The sequence below is a fragment of the Phoenix dactylifera genome, chromosome 7 (genome assembly GCF_051530095.1).
Source record: "Phoenix dactylifera cultivar Ajwa chromosome 7, Ajwa_hap1_PhDact_Kaust_v1.1, whole genome shotgun sequence".
NCBI classification, from domain to species: Eukaryota; Viridiplantae; Streptophyta; class Magnoliopsida; order Arecales; family Arecaceae; genus Phoenix; species Phoenix dactylifera.
In genome coordinates, this window is record NC_143196.1 from 2,821,063 (window position 1) to 2,836,594 (window position 15,532).

Consider the following 15,532-nt stretch of genomic DNA (forward strand, 5'->3'; position numbering starts at 1 on the left):
TTCCTGAACGTTTGCCCCCAAAGCTAGGACTCCAGAGGAGCGGAAGGCCAGCCAATGTTGACTTTTAGAATGCTTGGAGGCAGTAAAAGAAAGCAACCATACATGTACCCCAGAAAAGAACGAAAGCAACCATACATGTACCCCAGAAAAGAACGAAAGCAACCATGCAAAGAAATGATAAGAGTGACTCCCCAAACTTGGCTTGGATTAGCTCTGCCAAAGATTCGTGATACCTTGGCCCTCAAATGGCGTAACAGGGCCATTGCTTGTTGTGGCAGTCAGCCAGGAGCTTCACACTGTTTCTTTTGTGGGCCTCTCAAGGTTTGGAACACGTGCCAAAACGTAGTGTGGCATCGTGCACGCCACTTGCTGCCATCTTCTTTTGATTCCATAATTTCTTGTTAGCTTTAAGTTAGCATCTTGACTTATATTAATTTGGCTCCACAACCCTCAATATACACATGCATGCATAAACATCGATATGTCATGCATGGATGTCTTTAACATTTTCAATTAACATTGCTCCAAGGAAGTTTGGGGAAGCAAAGTCGATTCATTTATCAACACATCAGGTGCTAGGGTTTTCTGGTTCAAACTTGACCCGGTCCAAAAATTAACTAGCCAAGCTCAAATATATATATATATTTTTTGAAGCTCTGCTCTAAAACAACTGAGCTTGAACAATGGTTCGATTTGAAAAATAATAGAGAAATCAGGCTTTGCTAAGTTAAAGCTCGGCTCAAAGTTTGGCTGGACCGTGCTGATCCAAAGCTTAGCCCGAGCTCGAGCTAAGCTCAAGAAGCTCTTCCAACATACTGAGCCGAGCTGAGCAGCTTGGCCTGGATTGTTTGCACCAGTATATGGGGCCACTACAGTTAAAAAGTGTACTCTTTTTCAATTCTACTTACACACCCATTATTCTTTGGTGTTGCCCCTGTTTATAACCAAAGTAGAAGCAATGTACTACGTGGTTTGAAGGAGGGACCCGGAGAAATGTAGATAATTGGATGCCTTGAATAAGTTAATGCTTGCCTATTGAAAATCCATAGGAGACAATATTGTGTGATGGAGGGATAACATGATGCTACAATGCTACAGTGCACAGCATTCCAATCATGGTTGCCTGCGACGGCCATTATCACGGTTTAAAGCTACAATGCACATACTGGCCGGATAACATGATCCTTATCTTTTGCTCAAAACACACACACACAATGCCTGTCGTATATAGATGTGGAAGTTTATAGCAATAAATTATCTATATTTGAATCTAATGTTTGCTTATGATATTTAATGGATAAATTCTTTTTTGACATCTTTTTTCTCAAGAAATAATTCTGAAGAATAGCACTGCACATTGTGAATCAAGCAAAGCCATCTTTTAACATACTAATGCTAAATTAGCCACCATAATCTGAAAGAAAAAAAAGAAGATTACTGTTAAAGTTGTTTTCTTTTAAATTTTCAGTTAATGGTTGCTTATAATATTATGCACATTTCGGAATTAGACCATCATTCATCATAGCTGTAACAGTATGGTCAGAACCCTGCTTTTAAGGTATAACTTCTCTGCCGAAAGAATTATCCAAGAATTAAACCCAAAACAACATTCAAAGAAATAATCAGAAGGCATATTACAACAATATATGCTTGAAAGAAACCTTTCAGAACCTGTAGTTTGAGATCTTCCCAGAAACACCTCAAGCCTTGAAGAAGCATGTTTGTGTTTCTCATGTCTATCTTTTTTTGCATCAGTAAGTTGTATTTTGTTTTTTTGTTTTTTTGTTTTTTTTTTTTTTGAGAGAGAACGGGAGGCCATGCCACCCAACTTTATTCGGGAAACTGTTTACAAAAGAACTCTGGAGGTTCAGAATGTACAAGGAAGGAATAAAAGGTTACAAGGTTGTAAGAATTTTGAAGAAAGTTCTAACAAGCAAAACTACTAGGAACAGAGCAACAGCAAGGAATAGAGCTGAATTGTGATCAGGAGAAGTAGGCTTCAGTGTGTTTCTCATGTCTATCATTCTTCTCCCTTCTTCCTCTTCCTATAACATGAAAATGTTTTTCTTTCTCATATTTGCTGCAAAATGCAAGCTTAAGGTTTTAAAACAACCTCCCTTGGTCACATTTATGTCCCGATCAGCTCCCAAAAAGTGGAGCATCTTCTTCACAACATGAGACAGAGATGGCTTTGGCTCCTAGAAAAAGCTACCTGTCGGATATAAAATCCAAAAGAAGTTAAAAGAATAATGTTCTCTTGTTGACATATTTATGAAACCCAATCAAGCCAAAAATCTCCTCCAATGAAGCCTGGCCAATAAACCAAAGGAGGCGAAACTCATTTTTCCTAACATCTTCATCACATGCTAGGCTGTAACACCGTTCAAGATCCCACCTTGCTGCCTTTTTCCTTCTCTCTGTACTGTTGGGCAGCATAAATAGCGTTAGGTTGGTCTCTCATCAAGCAATTCTCAAGCATGCATTGTTCTAGTGGTGGTGGGTGGAGTTAAAAAGTGTTGTCGCCCCTCACCAGTCTACCACTCTCCTCCATTCCAAAGGCCACCTTCATTTCACCAGTCTCTCTCAAGCCTCTTCCACTATCTCTAGCCTATAAGAACCATCCGACAACCCCATGCAGGGAATCCACACATCCATGTCCTTGTGCACCCACTCCTCTAGGATGTCCTCCATCGGGCTGTCAAACACTGACAACAGCGTCCGCTCCAGGCGGGCTCACCGTCGGCATGACTCTGGTGAGCTCGACGTCTTTGAGGCAGTGCGCTACTTTGCCGGTGCCATGGACGAAGTTGGTCTCGCCGGAAGAATTGGTCCTCAGAGAGTCATTAGGGAAGACAGGGTGCTTTGGAGGGAAGAGAGGAAAAGTTTGGACACACCAATGACGACCATACCTCCCCAAGAGTGCCAAGGGGTGGAGAAATACCATTCCAAGGAGAGGAAGGGTAAGCAACCAAGCTCCCCTGGTACTAGGTTGGCTAGCTTTCTAAACTCTATATTTAACCAAACTGGTTCTAAGAGGAAATCCAAGTCTTGCACCACCGCCAAGTCATCGAAGGATGGAGAGTTAGAAGAGAGGCCTGGAGGGAGGAGTAGGAGGAGGAGTTGCCACTCCCGGAGCACCCCTCCCCCTCCCACAAACATCCCAGCAAAGTCGCAGGAGGAACAGTGCAGAAGCTATAAGTTGGCCCATGGCCAGCCAAAGGTGGCAACTTTCTGTCCACAAAGAGAGGTTTGGGATGAGAGAAGGGTAAAAGGGGAGACTTGGCTAGCTGAGATAGCTAAGTTCAGTGATAGACTTCATGACAAAAGCAAGGTTTTGGGTGGTGGGAAGCTTGATGTGGCTTGGAATGAAGGGCTGTTGGAGAACAGATGGGTGTTACATAGAAATAAAGAGGGGTTCTTCGAGAAGCATGGGGAATGTGGGGATGAGTTTAGAAGAAAGGAGGAGAGTATGGAGGATAATGGAGGGGAGACTGACTCCAGCTCTGATCTTTTTGAGCTGAAGAATATTGAGTTTGGGGAGTTCTCAAGTGGACTGCCCTTCTATGGGACCACAGAAATGGAGATAGTTGAGAGAGGATCTTCCATTACTAGTGTTCCCTTTTAAGAACCTATATTCTCTGCCACTCTTTTGTTTCAATTTTTCTGACTTATTTTTTTTATATATGGGGATTGGTTGTGATCAGACGTATCTCTCTGGAGTGAAAATAGAACAGAAGAAGCTTCTGTTGTAAAGCTAATATTGCTTCTGATGATCTGCTTCTTCTGTTGTTCATGATTATACTAAAAAGTTACCTTTTATCCTTGTAAAGCGCTCTCTCTCTCTCTCTAACACAATTGGTGCTGCTATATCACATTGAATTATCATTGCTCCATAGTGATGGCATGGAAAAAGATTTGAGACCTAAAAGGTGGAGGCAATGAATGGTGCTCTGATATCTTACTCATTTAATGCTTCTTGTTAGCTTAGATATAAAATTCAGCAGTGACCAAGCCCCAAATTTGCTAATTAATAATAGTTGGATCTCACTTTTCATTACTGAACATGTTTTAGTCAATCTAATTATGGATTGAACATAGAATGATACATAGATGGAGATGTCAATGTCAGAAATGATGATTAAAAGAAAGGATATATTACAGAAAACAAGAAAGCAGGAGGGGGGAAAGTCCTCCAATAAGCAATGCTTCTTTTTCTTCTTTTGTTAAATCAAGGCAACTAAAATCCATAAAAGTTGTAGAGATTTAAAAATTACAGCTAGACAATGGATCCTTCCCCACTTTCTCCTCTTCTTGTAAAGCTGCACCTTTCTCATCACTGGAAGTGGGAAAGTTGGGTTGGATTGGATTAAGTCTGACTTGACCTAGATCCAACCCAAATTGGCTTCAAGTTAATGCATCTTATGAGATGTAAAAGAAGTTCCAACCCATGAGTCGATAGGTTTGGGATGGTTTCTTTCTTAATTTTGAACTTTTTAAGGCATAATGATTAAGTTTGGTTATGGATTAGGTCTGGGTCAAGCCAAATACTGGTTGGATCCTGCATTATAATAGTCCCCGTTGCACCTCACCTTTTCCAAGACAACAGAATTGATAATCAAGCAAACAATATCTTTGTGAAGCAATAATTTATCAATGTTTGGTTGATCTATGAAATTGTTAGATCTCAACACTACTGAGAGTGAAAATGGAAAGTACATCTATCTTTTGGTGTCCCACAACATCTGTATACATAGACTCAAATTAGGTCGTCTCATGAAAGGAAACAAAAAATTGGAAGTAAGCTTGTGTAGCAGTGAAAATTCTATTAATGTGGGGTCTTTCAAGTTGTTTTTCACAGTGATATGAGAGAGAGAAACAAAGGGAGCATCGATGACAAACAGTGAGGAGAAGACCACTTCATTTGTTATTGAATGCAGCCATAGATTGCGGGGGACAGACTTATCATTTTAGAAGAGGGTGAGATGTTCCTGTCTCGCACGCGTGCATGTCTGGAAATCTAACAGATGGTTAAAAATCTATACACATTTGAGGAACAGCAGAACATTTCCTTTTGAGAGTAAACAGCAGACATGTTCCTGTTTCTACCCTCTTCTCCATGTCAGGTCTCAGCTGGAAGTTAACCAAGGAGGAGTAGTGATGAGAAGAACATAAAGCTAATTAACAAGAAGAGATTACACTCCATCCTGACAAAAATAAAATGAAAAATACAACTGGATTTCCTCACTGAAATCCTAGCTTGTTGGAATACTCTAATAGCAATAGCAGTCCTGAGAGAGGAAATTAAGTCCAGCTAATGCGGCCAAAACAATCTGCTAGCTAACTTGATTATATCTTCTTCACCTGAAAATTTGTTTCTAAAGATCATGCACTATATACCTTTCGCTAATTCTTTCCATACAATACATATAATTTACGAGGAAAGATGAGCTCATGAAAACAATACATATGACAATAATTTGCATGAGAGCATCATTGTGCTAATAACTAAGTCAAATGTCTACCACTTGATTCATAATAAGTGTTAGCTAGCTTGCTTTGCAAAGGAGTAATGCATAACTTGTCAGTTAGACAAATCTTTTCTTTGATGATCATTATAGGACTAAAAAATATAAATAATACTTTTTTGATGAGTTTCTAAATTTTTATAAATTGTATTAGAAAAGATTTGATTCATAGTCCATATGGATCATTGGATCATGGGTCTCCATGCAAGCATGGGTTTAGTTCCACACTGAGACAGCTTAATGCATTTGGGGGCCTAAAGTAAACTCACTAAGAGAGGTCTTATTCTTTTTAAAAAAGTGATAAAATTTTTTTAATAAGTACAAAATATTTTAAAAATTTATTTAAAAATAATTCGTCTAGCTTTTTAAGATGCAAATTTACTAATCAAATTTTTGTACTTAAAATTCATTAAACTTTTGTACCATTTTTTTCATACCCACGTCCATATTTTCTATTAGACATTTGAAGCGGTGCCGGAAACTGGCGAGTGGAGTTGGAGAAGAGGCCGAAGTCGCAACAAGAACACGTATGAGTAGCTGAAATCCTGAGAAGCAAAACAATCCTGAATTCAAACTTCAAATATTAGAAAAAGAACAGAAAAAGAAAATATATTTCATTAGTAAAAAATATTTTTTTTGGATGAAGAAATTGATAATCAAGAAATTACTATTTTTGTGACTGATATTTTAGTTCAAATAACCATCCTAAATCCTCTTCGGATGAGAGCTATGGCTGTTCTTGTCTTTTGATGCCCACCATGGTTGCATCACAGGATTCACAGTGCGTCAGAAAATATGGGTAACTGGATTGCAAATTTTTAAAGAAGAAAGGATCAACGTGAAAACATTGGAACGTCAGGGGGCAACTTGAAAAGACTATCTTTTCTTGTATTCTCAAGTCGTAGAGGGCAGAGGGCTTGCCTGAAAAATAGAGAAGGAGCCAAAGAGGGCTTGTCTGGGTCCTCTGGGAGAGAGAAGAAAGAGAGACTGGTGGGAGACGCCGAAGAGGGTGGAATGCCAGATCCCGGCGATGCTGCCGTTCCCGCCGCCGAAGGAGAAGAAGTCGCCGGCGAGGGCTTCGCCCAAGAGGCCAAGAACAGCTACTTCCGCCTGCCGGCGCCAGATCTAGAAGCGTTCTTCCCAGGTTCGCCCTCGCAAGTCGCGCCCCGGCCCCGAAGTGAGATGTCCTGCGGCTCCTGCCGAGAGAGGAGAGTCTCTCTCAGAAATGAAAAGCCTCTCTCTCAGCTCTCTGGCTCCCCTTCTTTCTCTGGAGAGGAGAGAGCTCCGAGAAGCCGAGAAGGAGGGGGGAGAGGAGAACAGCCAGAAAAACTGAAATGCCTGTGGGATTTGGAACTGTTTCACAGGTAACCTTTTTGGAACTGCGGTGGGCCTTTCTTGGGCCGGGGGCCGGGTCCAACTTGGAGACTGCATAGAAATGTCTATACACGCGGTCTCCCGCCGCCTCGTGCCCCCAAAATCTAACGCGTCGGGCAAGCTGGCTGAGAGCGATCCCCTTCCAAGCTCGAGAGCGGATTTCCAGCGAGAACCATGCAGGTACTCCGATTTCTCCTCTGAATTAATCTGTGGTGTTTTGGATTAATGCCTCTTGAACCAAAACCCTAGGAATGTTCCCTCCTTTGCTAGTTTTTGTGGGTCGATTAGTTTCTTTTTTGCTTAACTTTGAACCCTAAGTCCTCACTGGAGTTGAAAGCGAAGGAAAAATATGAAGAAAATTTATAGGCTTGAATTGAATAGTCTAAATCAGGCTGCTTGCCCTTCTAGGGCTTTTGTTTTTATAAATTTAGAAACCCTAGTTCGTAGTTTGGTACTTAAAGCATAGAAAAGGCCTTCTCTTGATAAATATCAACAATTGTTAGATGACTAAAACTAGGTATTGAAATAAATTTTAGGATTTGATTCGTTATTATTTATGCTTAGCTTAGTTTCTTTCAGTATTATTGTCTCCTAGTTGTTGCATCCTTTTGATACATGGTTGGTTGTTTGTCTGCTATTCTGGATTATTTGGCTACTCTGCTTCTAGCTGAACTTGTTGATGGATCATATATGCTTCGGCATTAGTCATATTTAATACATGTGAAATATGGCTATAAATTTGCAAGGCTGTTTAGGGTGGGAGTATATATGATTCTTGGTATTGTTGCGAACAGTGCGAAGTTATTTGACTTTTTCTTAAGATATGATTAGTTAGCTTACATGGGAAATTGACAATCAGCCAACTGTTTATTTCAGTATGTGAAATAAGTAGAATCACTTGAAACTCTAAAGAAAATTCACTCCTTCAGTGCAGATTGGATGTAAACCACTTGTGAAATATTTATTTTTGTCATTTTTTAGTTTTTCAAACAAACAAAGCTGCACTTCTTTTTCTATTTTTAACAATTAAAGACACTCTGATTGATAATATATCTTTGCTGAATATGGAGCTCCAATCTAGCTGTCATATGCATTGCAAATTGTTCTTCATGATGCTGGTAGATGGAGTGAAAATATGTTCTGTTATTTTTTGGTAGTTAAGAGCACTCTATTTTGGGGTGTACTGAGACAAGTCAGGGAAAAAAAGTAAAGAAAGATTAGTGTAAGGGGAAGTTTAGAATAATTATTCGAACATGAGCCTAATAGAGTGAAAGGAACTTATATTTTTTATGGAGGAGGGAATAAAATGAATTAATTTGAGAAATTAAGGTAGGTAAAACAAACTGTTATAGGAAGAAAATAAGCAATGAAGAAGCAAAAAAAACAAATTATGCCTTCTCTTTCTCTCTATAAATTATTTTTCAAAGGGAAGGTTGTACATCTGAACTAATTTAGATCCATCAGAAGGCAAAATTTCAATAAATTCTTACCTCTGCTTTTCTTTTTTGTTGGTAACTGGGCAAATCCTATAGAAATTGACCAAGTGGAAATTGCAGCTGTGAAAAGCATTGACGTGGAGGAGATTTTCACAGTTTTCTGTGGCAAATTTGGTGAATGTATACAATATACATCTATATGATGACTTTGATTTTATCTTGCTTTCTGGATGTAATTATGTGTAGGCCAAATAAATATCTCCCAAAGCATTGGATTAGTCACAGATAATTGGCAAATGTCATGGTTTGCAGGTCGCAACTTGATCTGTATAGAATTTCACTGAGAAATAAGATGGATGAAACTAACACATATATGAGTGCTTTGTAGATTTATCTCAGGGGGGAACCTAAAGAAACATACTATTTTACCTTTGTTAGATGAGGCACTAGGATTGAGATTTGGAGCGAAATCAGTTTATTTCCTATTTCTTCCACCTAATGAGTGGATTTTCTGAATACCTCTAGCTAGTCTACGTATCCAAGAAACATATTATAATGATATTCTGTTTTGTTCTTCCACAATTGGTTTCCAATTCTTGATCATTTTGCTTGTCTTCCATGGAGGACTGGTGGATGATTTTTGTTTGGGCTATGTGATTTTTTCCAAAAAAAAATTAAATGTGAGGATTCTATAGATGAATCAACTGAAAAAATTGAGATAGTGAAGTAATAAGTTTATTTGAATACTAGGAAAAGGAAACAGGTAATCCTTGTGGCTTCTTGATTAATTTCTGAGAAGTAGAAACAATAGGTAACTCAATAAAGTATAAACAACTGAATATAATTCTTTCAACAGAGAGTGCTAGAACTGAGGTATAAGAAGAGAACGAGATAAAGGCAAAGGTGCAGGGTTAGAAGGCTCGTAAATGAGATTGAGTGCAAAATTCCCTGTAAAACTAGTTAAGACAAGTGACAAATCAACACTCAATAGGCAATTTTCTTTTAGGTAGATGAAAAATTGGTAGATAACAATGTGATCAGTTTTACAACCTATATTAAATCAGTATCAGTTCAAATTTTCTATGGTTTGGGATGGAAGAGGCTCAAGTGTCATCATGGATGGCTAGGAAGGAGGAGGCTTAACCTTGAAGTTTAAGAGATTAAAAACTTATAGGAGAAAAAGAAGTTTACATTGAAAGCTTGGAGAAAGTATCATCCTATAATTCCAAACTACCACTCTGCCCCTGCTCTTATACAGTCTTCAACACTTGATGATAATGGTTGAACCTCCTTCATCCTTATCAATCCATGATATTTATAAACAATTTGGATCAAAATGAAGCCACCTACCAGCTAGAAATTAATAAGTGCTCACACAAGAACTAATCACTGGGAAAATTCACTCGTTTTTTCTGTGACCTTTACTTTTTTTGTACCTTATATCCCTTGACACCAGAATTAGGGGATCAAATGCCGAGTCGGAGGTAAGGAGATAGCACAAGTGGAATCAGGTAAATGCTCTTCTCCCACAAGGAATCCACCAAGAGGATAGGAGCATAAAATAAAAAAGGAGAACTCCAACTCCAATGCCAAATGCTGAATTTTCATTCAACTTGTCAAATTTATCACTATATATCTTATTCCATACAAAGTGCCCCTATATATAGGCATAGACATGAGACGTGTCCCTATCTCTATGCAGACAAAATAAAACAATCAATTCACCCTTGACTAGAAGGGATGAAAGTGCAAAATATGAAAAATGACATCATGAAGTACTACGAGATGACACATAATACTAGAAGTTCACATGAAAAACTAAAAGACGTTAATCAAACAATTAATTACTTATAATTAATGATAGGAATCATAATTAATGATGGCTTAAATAATTTGGAGAAATTCAAATGCCAGCTCATGGGACATTTTTTGTGTCATCCCTTTTTCTAATGGCTTACCCAAGAAAAAACAGGAAAAAAATAAAACGCTCTTAATGATATTAAAACTCATAAGTATGTTTATTATGATTTCTTTTTACCAATATACCATTTTCTGAGTGCTGGGACATAGACCGGAAGGTTATGATGTATGACCTTAGTGTTTCCCTGTTACGATCATGTACATCAACTTTTATGTATCTTTATGTATCACTTCATAAAGGACCTTCTTATAAGTATCTATATTGCATTGGAGACATCCAGTTTTCTTTATTCAGTTGTTGATTGGTCTTTCTTTTTCTTTTTCCCATTGATAAAGTAGGATGAAAGCATCTGCCCAGTGTTTAAGTTGCTTTTCGACAGTCCTTGTTCCATAAGAGTCTGCTTAGGTTCCCACCAAGTCTTAGAGTGCACCAAAGCAGCTGCTTTAGGGAGCTCGTTGTAAGCCTGTTATCATATTAATTCTTAACCCATGTCTGGAGGTAGATCACTTTGTGAGTGTAGTATTTCTCCTTCGACATATCGGGCTACTCTAGTTTTATCATCACAGGGTTGATGGTTATCTTTATGCATTGATTTCAGATGTTTTTATTCACACTTTAGTACTTATGCATAATCATGCTCTACCATGAAGTCAGAATTTTGGCTTAAGATAAAACTAATTTTTTTGCTTACAATATGTCTGAACTGATTTTTTTTGTGTTGTTCTCAGGCCAGCGACAGGTTTAACATTAATTCTCAGCTTGAGCATCTTCAGGCTAAGTATGTTGGTACAGGGCATGCTGACTTGAATAGATTGTGAGTTTCCAAATATTGATAAATCATCCCTTCTTACCTACTTTCGTAAATTTGATTAATTTATAGATCTAAATTTGTTTGTCCCACTTTTTCAAAACAGTGAATGGGCAGTAAACATCCAACGTGATAGTTATGCATCATATATTGGCCACTACCCCCTCTTGGCATATTTCGCCATTGCTGAAAATGAATCCATTGGAAGAGAACGCTACAATTTTATGCAGGTATGGCATTCTTAGATATTATTGCTATATAATTCTATATATTATATAGACCTCATATGTGTTTGTCTTCCATCAGACCACCAAAATAATAAAGTTTAATATGTGGGTTTGCAGAAGTGTGAAAGTAGTACATATAACTTAATGATGTGCTGATTCACATATGAAAAGTTTAGAATTTAAGTTGCTTCTCCTTTTGTTTGTTCACTATTTGAGATAAATACCTATCAGACATGCATGTTCCTTTCCTTTATAACAAGGCCCTAAAGTTCACAATGTATTTGCTAAGTGTATCATTTCAATGGAAAAGCTTGAGCAGGATTACTGTTGCAAAGCACCCTTTCTTAAGATGCTTTACAAAAGTTGGTATTACAGTGACACAATATATGAGGAAACCTTTATAATGATGTCTCAAGTGATCATTGATATTTCACTGAGATTCTTAAATGTTTAAAAGAATAAATGCAATTTTTTTTTATATATATAGCAATATTTATTAGATCATTCTAGAACCTACTATATTTAATTTTATTTTAAAGATAGGATTTTCTCAATCATTATGAACAGAAATTTGGTGAAGTAAGATATTTCGTGTAAATAGTTTGCCATCTATAAGAATCTTGCCTATGAAAAATTCCACATGTGCTTTATATAAATGCCAAGGCTTGAATAAACTTTAAATTTAGCATTCCGTTTCCCTTAAATAACTGGAGTTTGTTTATATTTTTTCAAATGAGTCTGCAGGAGTCAAGCCATGCACTTTAGTCCTGAAAGGATGTTCTTCGGGATTAAGATTTTCATGAGGATACATATGATAGCAACAACAAGAACATGCTTGATAAGGGTTATTCCTACCAATGTGGTACATGAGAGTAAAGCTTGGCTGTCACTGAGCTGAGCTTGGAGATGGCCCATGATGGTTTTGTCAAAATTTATCAACTTACGTAATAATACTTGGTTTTTCTCTTCTAAGTACAACTCTCCATGAAATCATTTTCTGAAGCTTTTCTCAAAAAGATGAGTACTGATTTTAAAGTTTTAGTTGATGCTTTTATGCCTGAGGAAGACGGATAATAATAATTTCCAAGTGAAACGGTCTTCTGAAAGTGAGGTAAAAGAATGTCCAGGCTAGGTTGGTGATTTTGGTGATCTTTTTGCCTGGAGACATGCTATGAGGGTGACTTAAAGTGCCTTTTGAATATGTTGATGTAAGGTGAGGGAATCACTTTGGTCTCAACTCAAATTATGGTAAGCCATTAACTTCATTTAAGAATCTGAATGAAGTGATGCACATCATGTAATATAACATACCTCAATTATATGATATGTATTTTTATGCATTTTAACATATTAATTTTCCCAACTACCAATTCTATGAGTTGATTCTTGTGAATTAAAGGAGTCTTTCTTAGTTTCTAATCCATATGGCACTGTTATTCCTTTGATATTGCTTGTGCTGGCGCTCCTTGAATTGCATCAGTTGTGATGGGTGCCATGTATATGACTTTAATATATAGGATGAAATGATGCACTTTTGTTACGGAACCTAGGTGAATCTTGCTATGTAAAGTTTTATTAGGATATGCTATTCCTTTTGATGAAAAAAGAACTAAAGATGACTTGAACCATTCTGGAAGAATGCAAATATCCCCAAATTTTGTGCGCAAATAGTTCCTTTTGTTTTGCTAATTTGAATTGCATGGTAGTTTACTTCTTGATCTTTCTTACAGAAAATGCTGTTGCCTTGTGGGCTTCCTCCCGAGAGAGAAGAGGATTGAAGTATTTTCGAAGCAAGCACTGCAGCAAATACTCTTCCATCGTATATTAGCTTTGTTTGAAAGAGGAGGAGAAAGCATTATTATTGCATCTATATCGAACATGATGACAATGTCTTTTTAGTGGACTCTTGGGTTTACATGAGGGATGTGGACTTCAGATAGTCTGTACTCGTTTAGGTGGCACTTTGTTTTGCTTCTGTTAGGATTTCTGTTGAACCTGTTTCAGTGAGATAGTTAAGTTTAATTGGTTTTAAATGCTATAAACGTTAGGTCTTGATAGTGTACGCAGCAAGGTGTTTTTATTTAAGCAGGTAAGCCATTGAGAACAATTTTTAACAGTTTTTTGTGTGATGGTTGAGGAAGAACTCTGTGCTCTGCTCGGCTCCTTGAAAATATTGTCAAGCAATACTTGCTGGACGTAGGTACTATGCACTCCACGCTGATCAGCTTTTGAGAAGTCTTTTCACCTGAAGTTTTATCAGATTATCTTGCAACCAAAGCTCTAAGAGTTCACCCAGGTCATCCCCACCGAAAAACCTCTAATCTGATTTTTATTGTAGTTTATTTTATTTTTTATTTGGGCAGTGCCTGCTGTGCTAATAAACCTGGCAGCTTATTCAACTTAAAATCTCTCCAGAATTTAGTACTCAGCATTCAATGAGGGGTAGCAATCAGGTCGGGTCAGACCAATTGGATAAAAAAAAAAAAAACAAAAACTTGTCAGTCCGAACTCTACCTATATATTAAATGGGTCTAGAATCTAAATATTGATATGACTATTTTATTAAATAGATAATCTAATGTACTAGTTGGATTAGGTAAGTATTGCCATCCCCAATTCAGCCGGCACTTGATGCTGGCAGGTTGTCAATGGTTAAAAAGTCTCGTACCACAGTTATTTTAATTTATCACTTCATTCAGTAAGTTACAAATGTTGTTTAAAAAGGCCATTCTACCTTTTCTTTGGTAGACATTTGATAACGATGACAACTAGTTCAAATCCAACTCTCTGCTTTTACCATCTTCAAGCTTCCTTCTGAAGTGAATGCATATAGTAAGAGGTCACTGGATTGCCCATAAGCTCAGGACTGCTAATTCTATAGTCTTAACCTGAATTGTTAGAAAATAATTGACTTTAAATGCTAATATTATAATTGATAAGCTTATTGAATCAAGTTTGGATTGGGGCTAAATCTGAATTGACTACCCAATTGATGATCCAATAAAAATATGTGCATTCCAGAATATAGAAATGCTGTGTTAAAAGATGTATCATATGTGTCAACACATCCACTACACAGCATGAGTTAATTAAAATCCAATTTTTGATTTTGACAAAAACCATCAGAAGTAAGATATCTAAAATCTAGAATAATAAAAGGCCATTAGTTGGCTCATGGAAACTACTTAGTATCATAACAAGCTCAAAAATTCTGAGTCTAGTTTGTCAATTGAACTATAGAAGCAACAAGATTGTTCATGACCCTTAGCCCCTGACTGTTCCACAAATCCAACATAAGGAAACAGCTTACTGCTATAGTAGAAGGATGTTACTGCATTAGTAGAATGAATCATGATAATTAACTGGGGATAGTTCCTTGTGAGACCAAAATTATGATATCAGTATCCCATAAATTAAATTGTCAGGATATTATGCAGAAACAACCTGTGCCATTATATTCAGTGGCTAAAAAGATGAAGGGAAGGAGAATATCCTCAAGGTTCGAAAGAAGGGGAACCGAGAGAGAGAGAGGAGAGAGAGAGTGGCTCGGGATGGGTGCCTAGGTGCGCCAAATCTCGTGCGGTGGGTGGGGCTTTTCCCCAAACACCTGGGGTGGTGAGGACGGAGTTTTGTTACTTGTGAACCTTGGTGGTAGTGGAGTATGGCGACATGGGGTCCTGCTGAATCGGAGAAGACGGAGGCGGGGTTGGGGGAGAAAGGGACGCAACCTCACCTGAAGGCGGCCGAGAAGGCCCGGACAAGGGCGGATGTGGCAAAGGGCCCGTCGAGGGTGCCGACCTGGACAAATCACCAGATCTCGACGGCGGAGCTCGATGCCCTGAAGCGGCGGTTCACGGACGTGGTGGAGTTCTCGCCGGAGAAGATGGAAGTGGCCAGGGCGGCGTGGCGAGATACGGCAGTTATCATGCGTAGTTTGGGCCGCCGTTCTGCCGGTGGAATGGATCAAGAGGGAGCTGCGGGTGGCCGGGAAACTCGAATACGATGCTGAGGATTTCCTGATGGCAGAGGAGACGGTTGTGTTTCGATTCCAGAGTGAGAGGGATCGGGAGGCTGTAATGGAGGCTGGACCGTGGCTGGTGGCTGGCCAGCTCCTAGCCATGGAGCGCTAGCGGCCGAATTTTGTTCCGGGGACCAACCAACTACGTCGAGCTGTTGTGTGGTTAAGGCTGCCCAATCTCCCAATGGAATACTGGACAAAGGAATTAATTTGGGATATAGTA

At 38.4% G+C, this 15,532-nt stretch overlaps 2 protein-coding genes across 3 annotated transcripts; both read left to right on the forward strand.

The window, feature by feature from the left end:
• Positions 1-2,531: 2,531 nt before the first annotated feature.
• LOC120110967 (protein BIG GRAIN 1-like E) lies at positions 2,532-3,703 on the forward strand. The gene has a single exon (XM_039126999.3). The coding sequence runs from the start codon at positions 2,633-2,635 to the stop codon at positions 3,623-3,625; it is 993 nt and encodes a 330-aa protein (XP_038982927.3). The 5' UTR covers positions 2,532-2,632; the 3' UTR covers positions 3,626-3,703.
• Positions 3,704-6,963: 3,260 nt separating this feature from the next.
• On the forward strand, positions 6,964-13,394 carry LOC120111091 (uncharacterized protein At4g14342). 2 transcript variants are annotated; one of them, XM_039127560.3, is made up of 4 exons: positions 6,964-7,079; positions 10,985-11,070; positions 11,171-11,294; positions 13,022-13,394. In XM_039127560.3, the coding sequence occupies exons 1-4, from the start codon at positions 7,074-7,076 to the stop codon at positions 13,067-13,069; spliced, it is 264 nt and encodes an 87-aa protein (XP_038983488.3). In that variant the 5' UTR covers positions 6,964-7,073; the 3' UTR covers positions 13,070-13,394. The 2 variants fall into 2 exon arrangements, with proteins under 2 accessions (XP_038983488.3, XP_089780288.1); XM_089924162.1 differs by lacking the exon at positions 13,022-13,394 and adding an exon at positions 12,036-12,173.
• Positions 13,395-15,532: the final 2,138 nt, after the last annotated feature.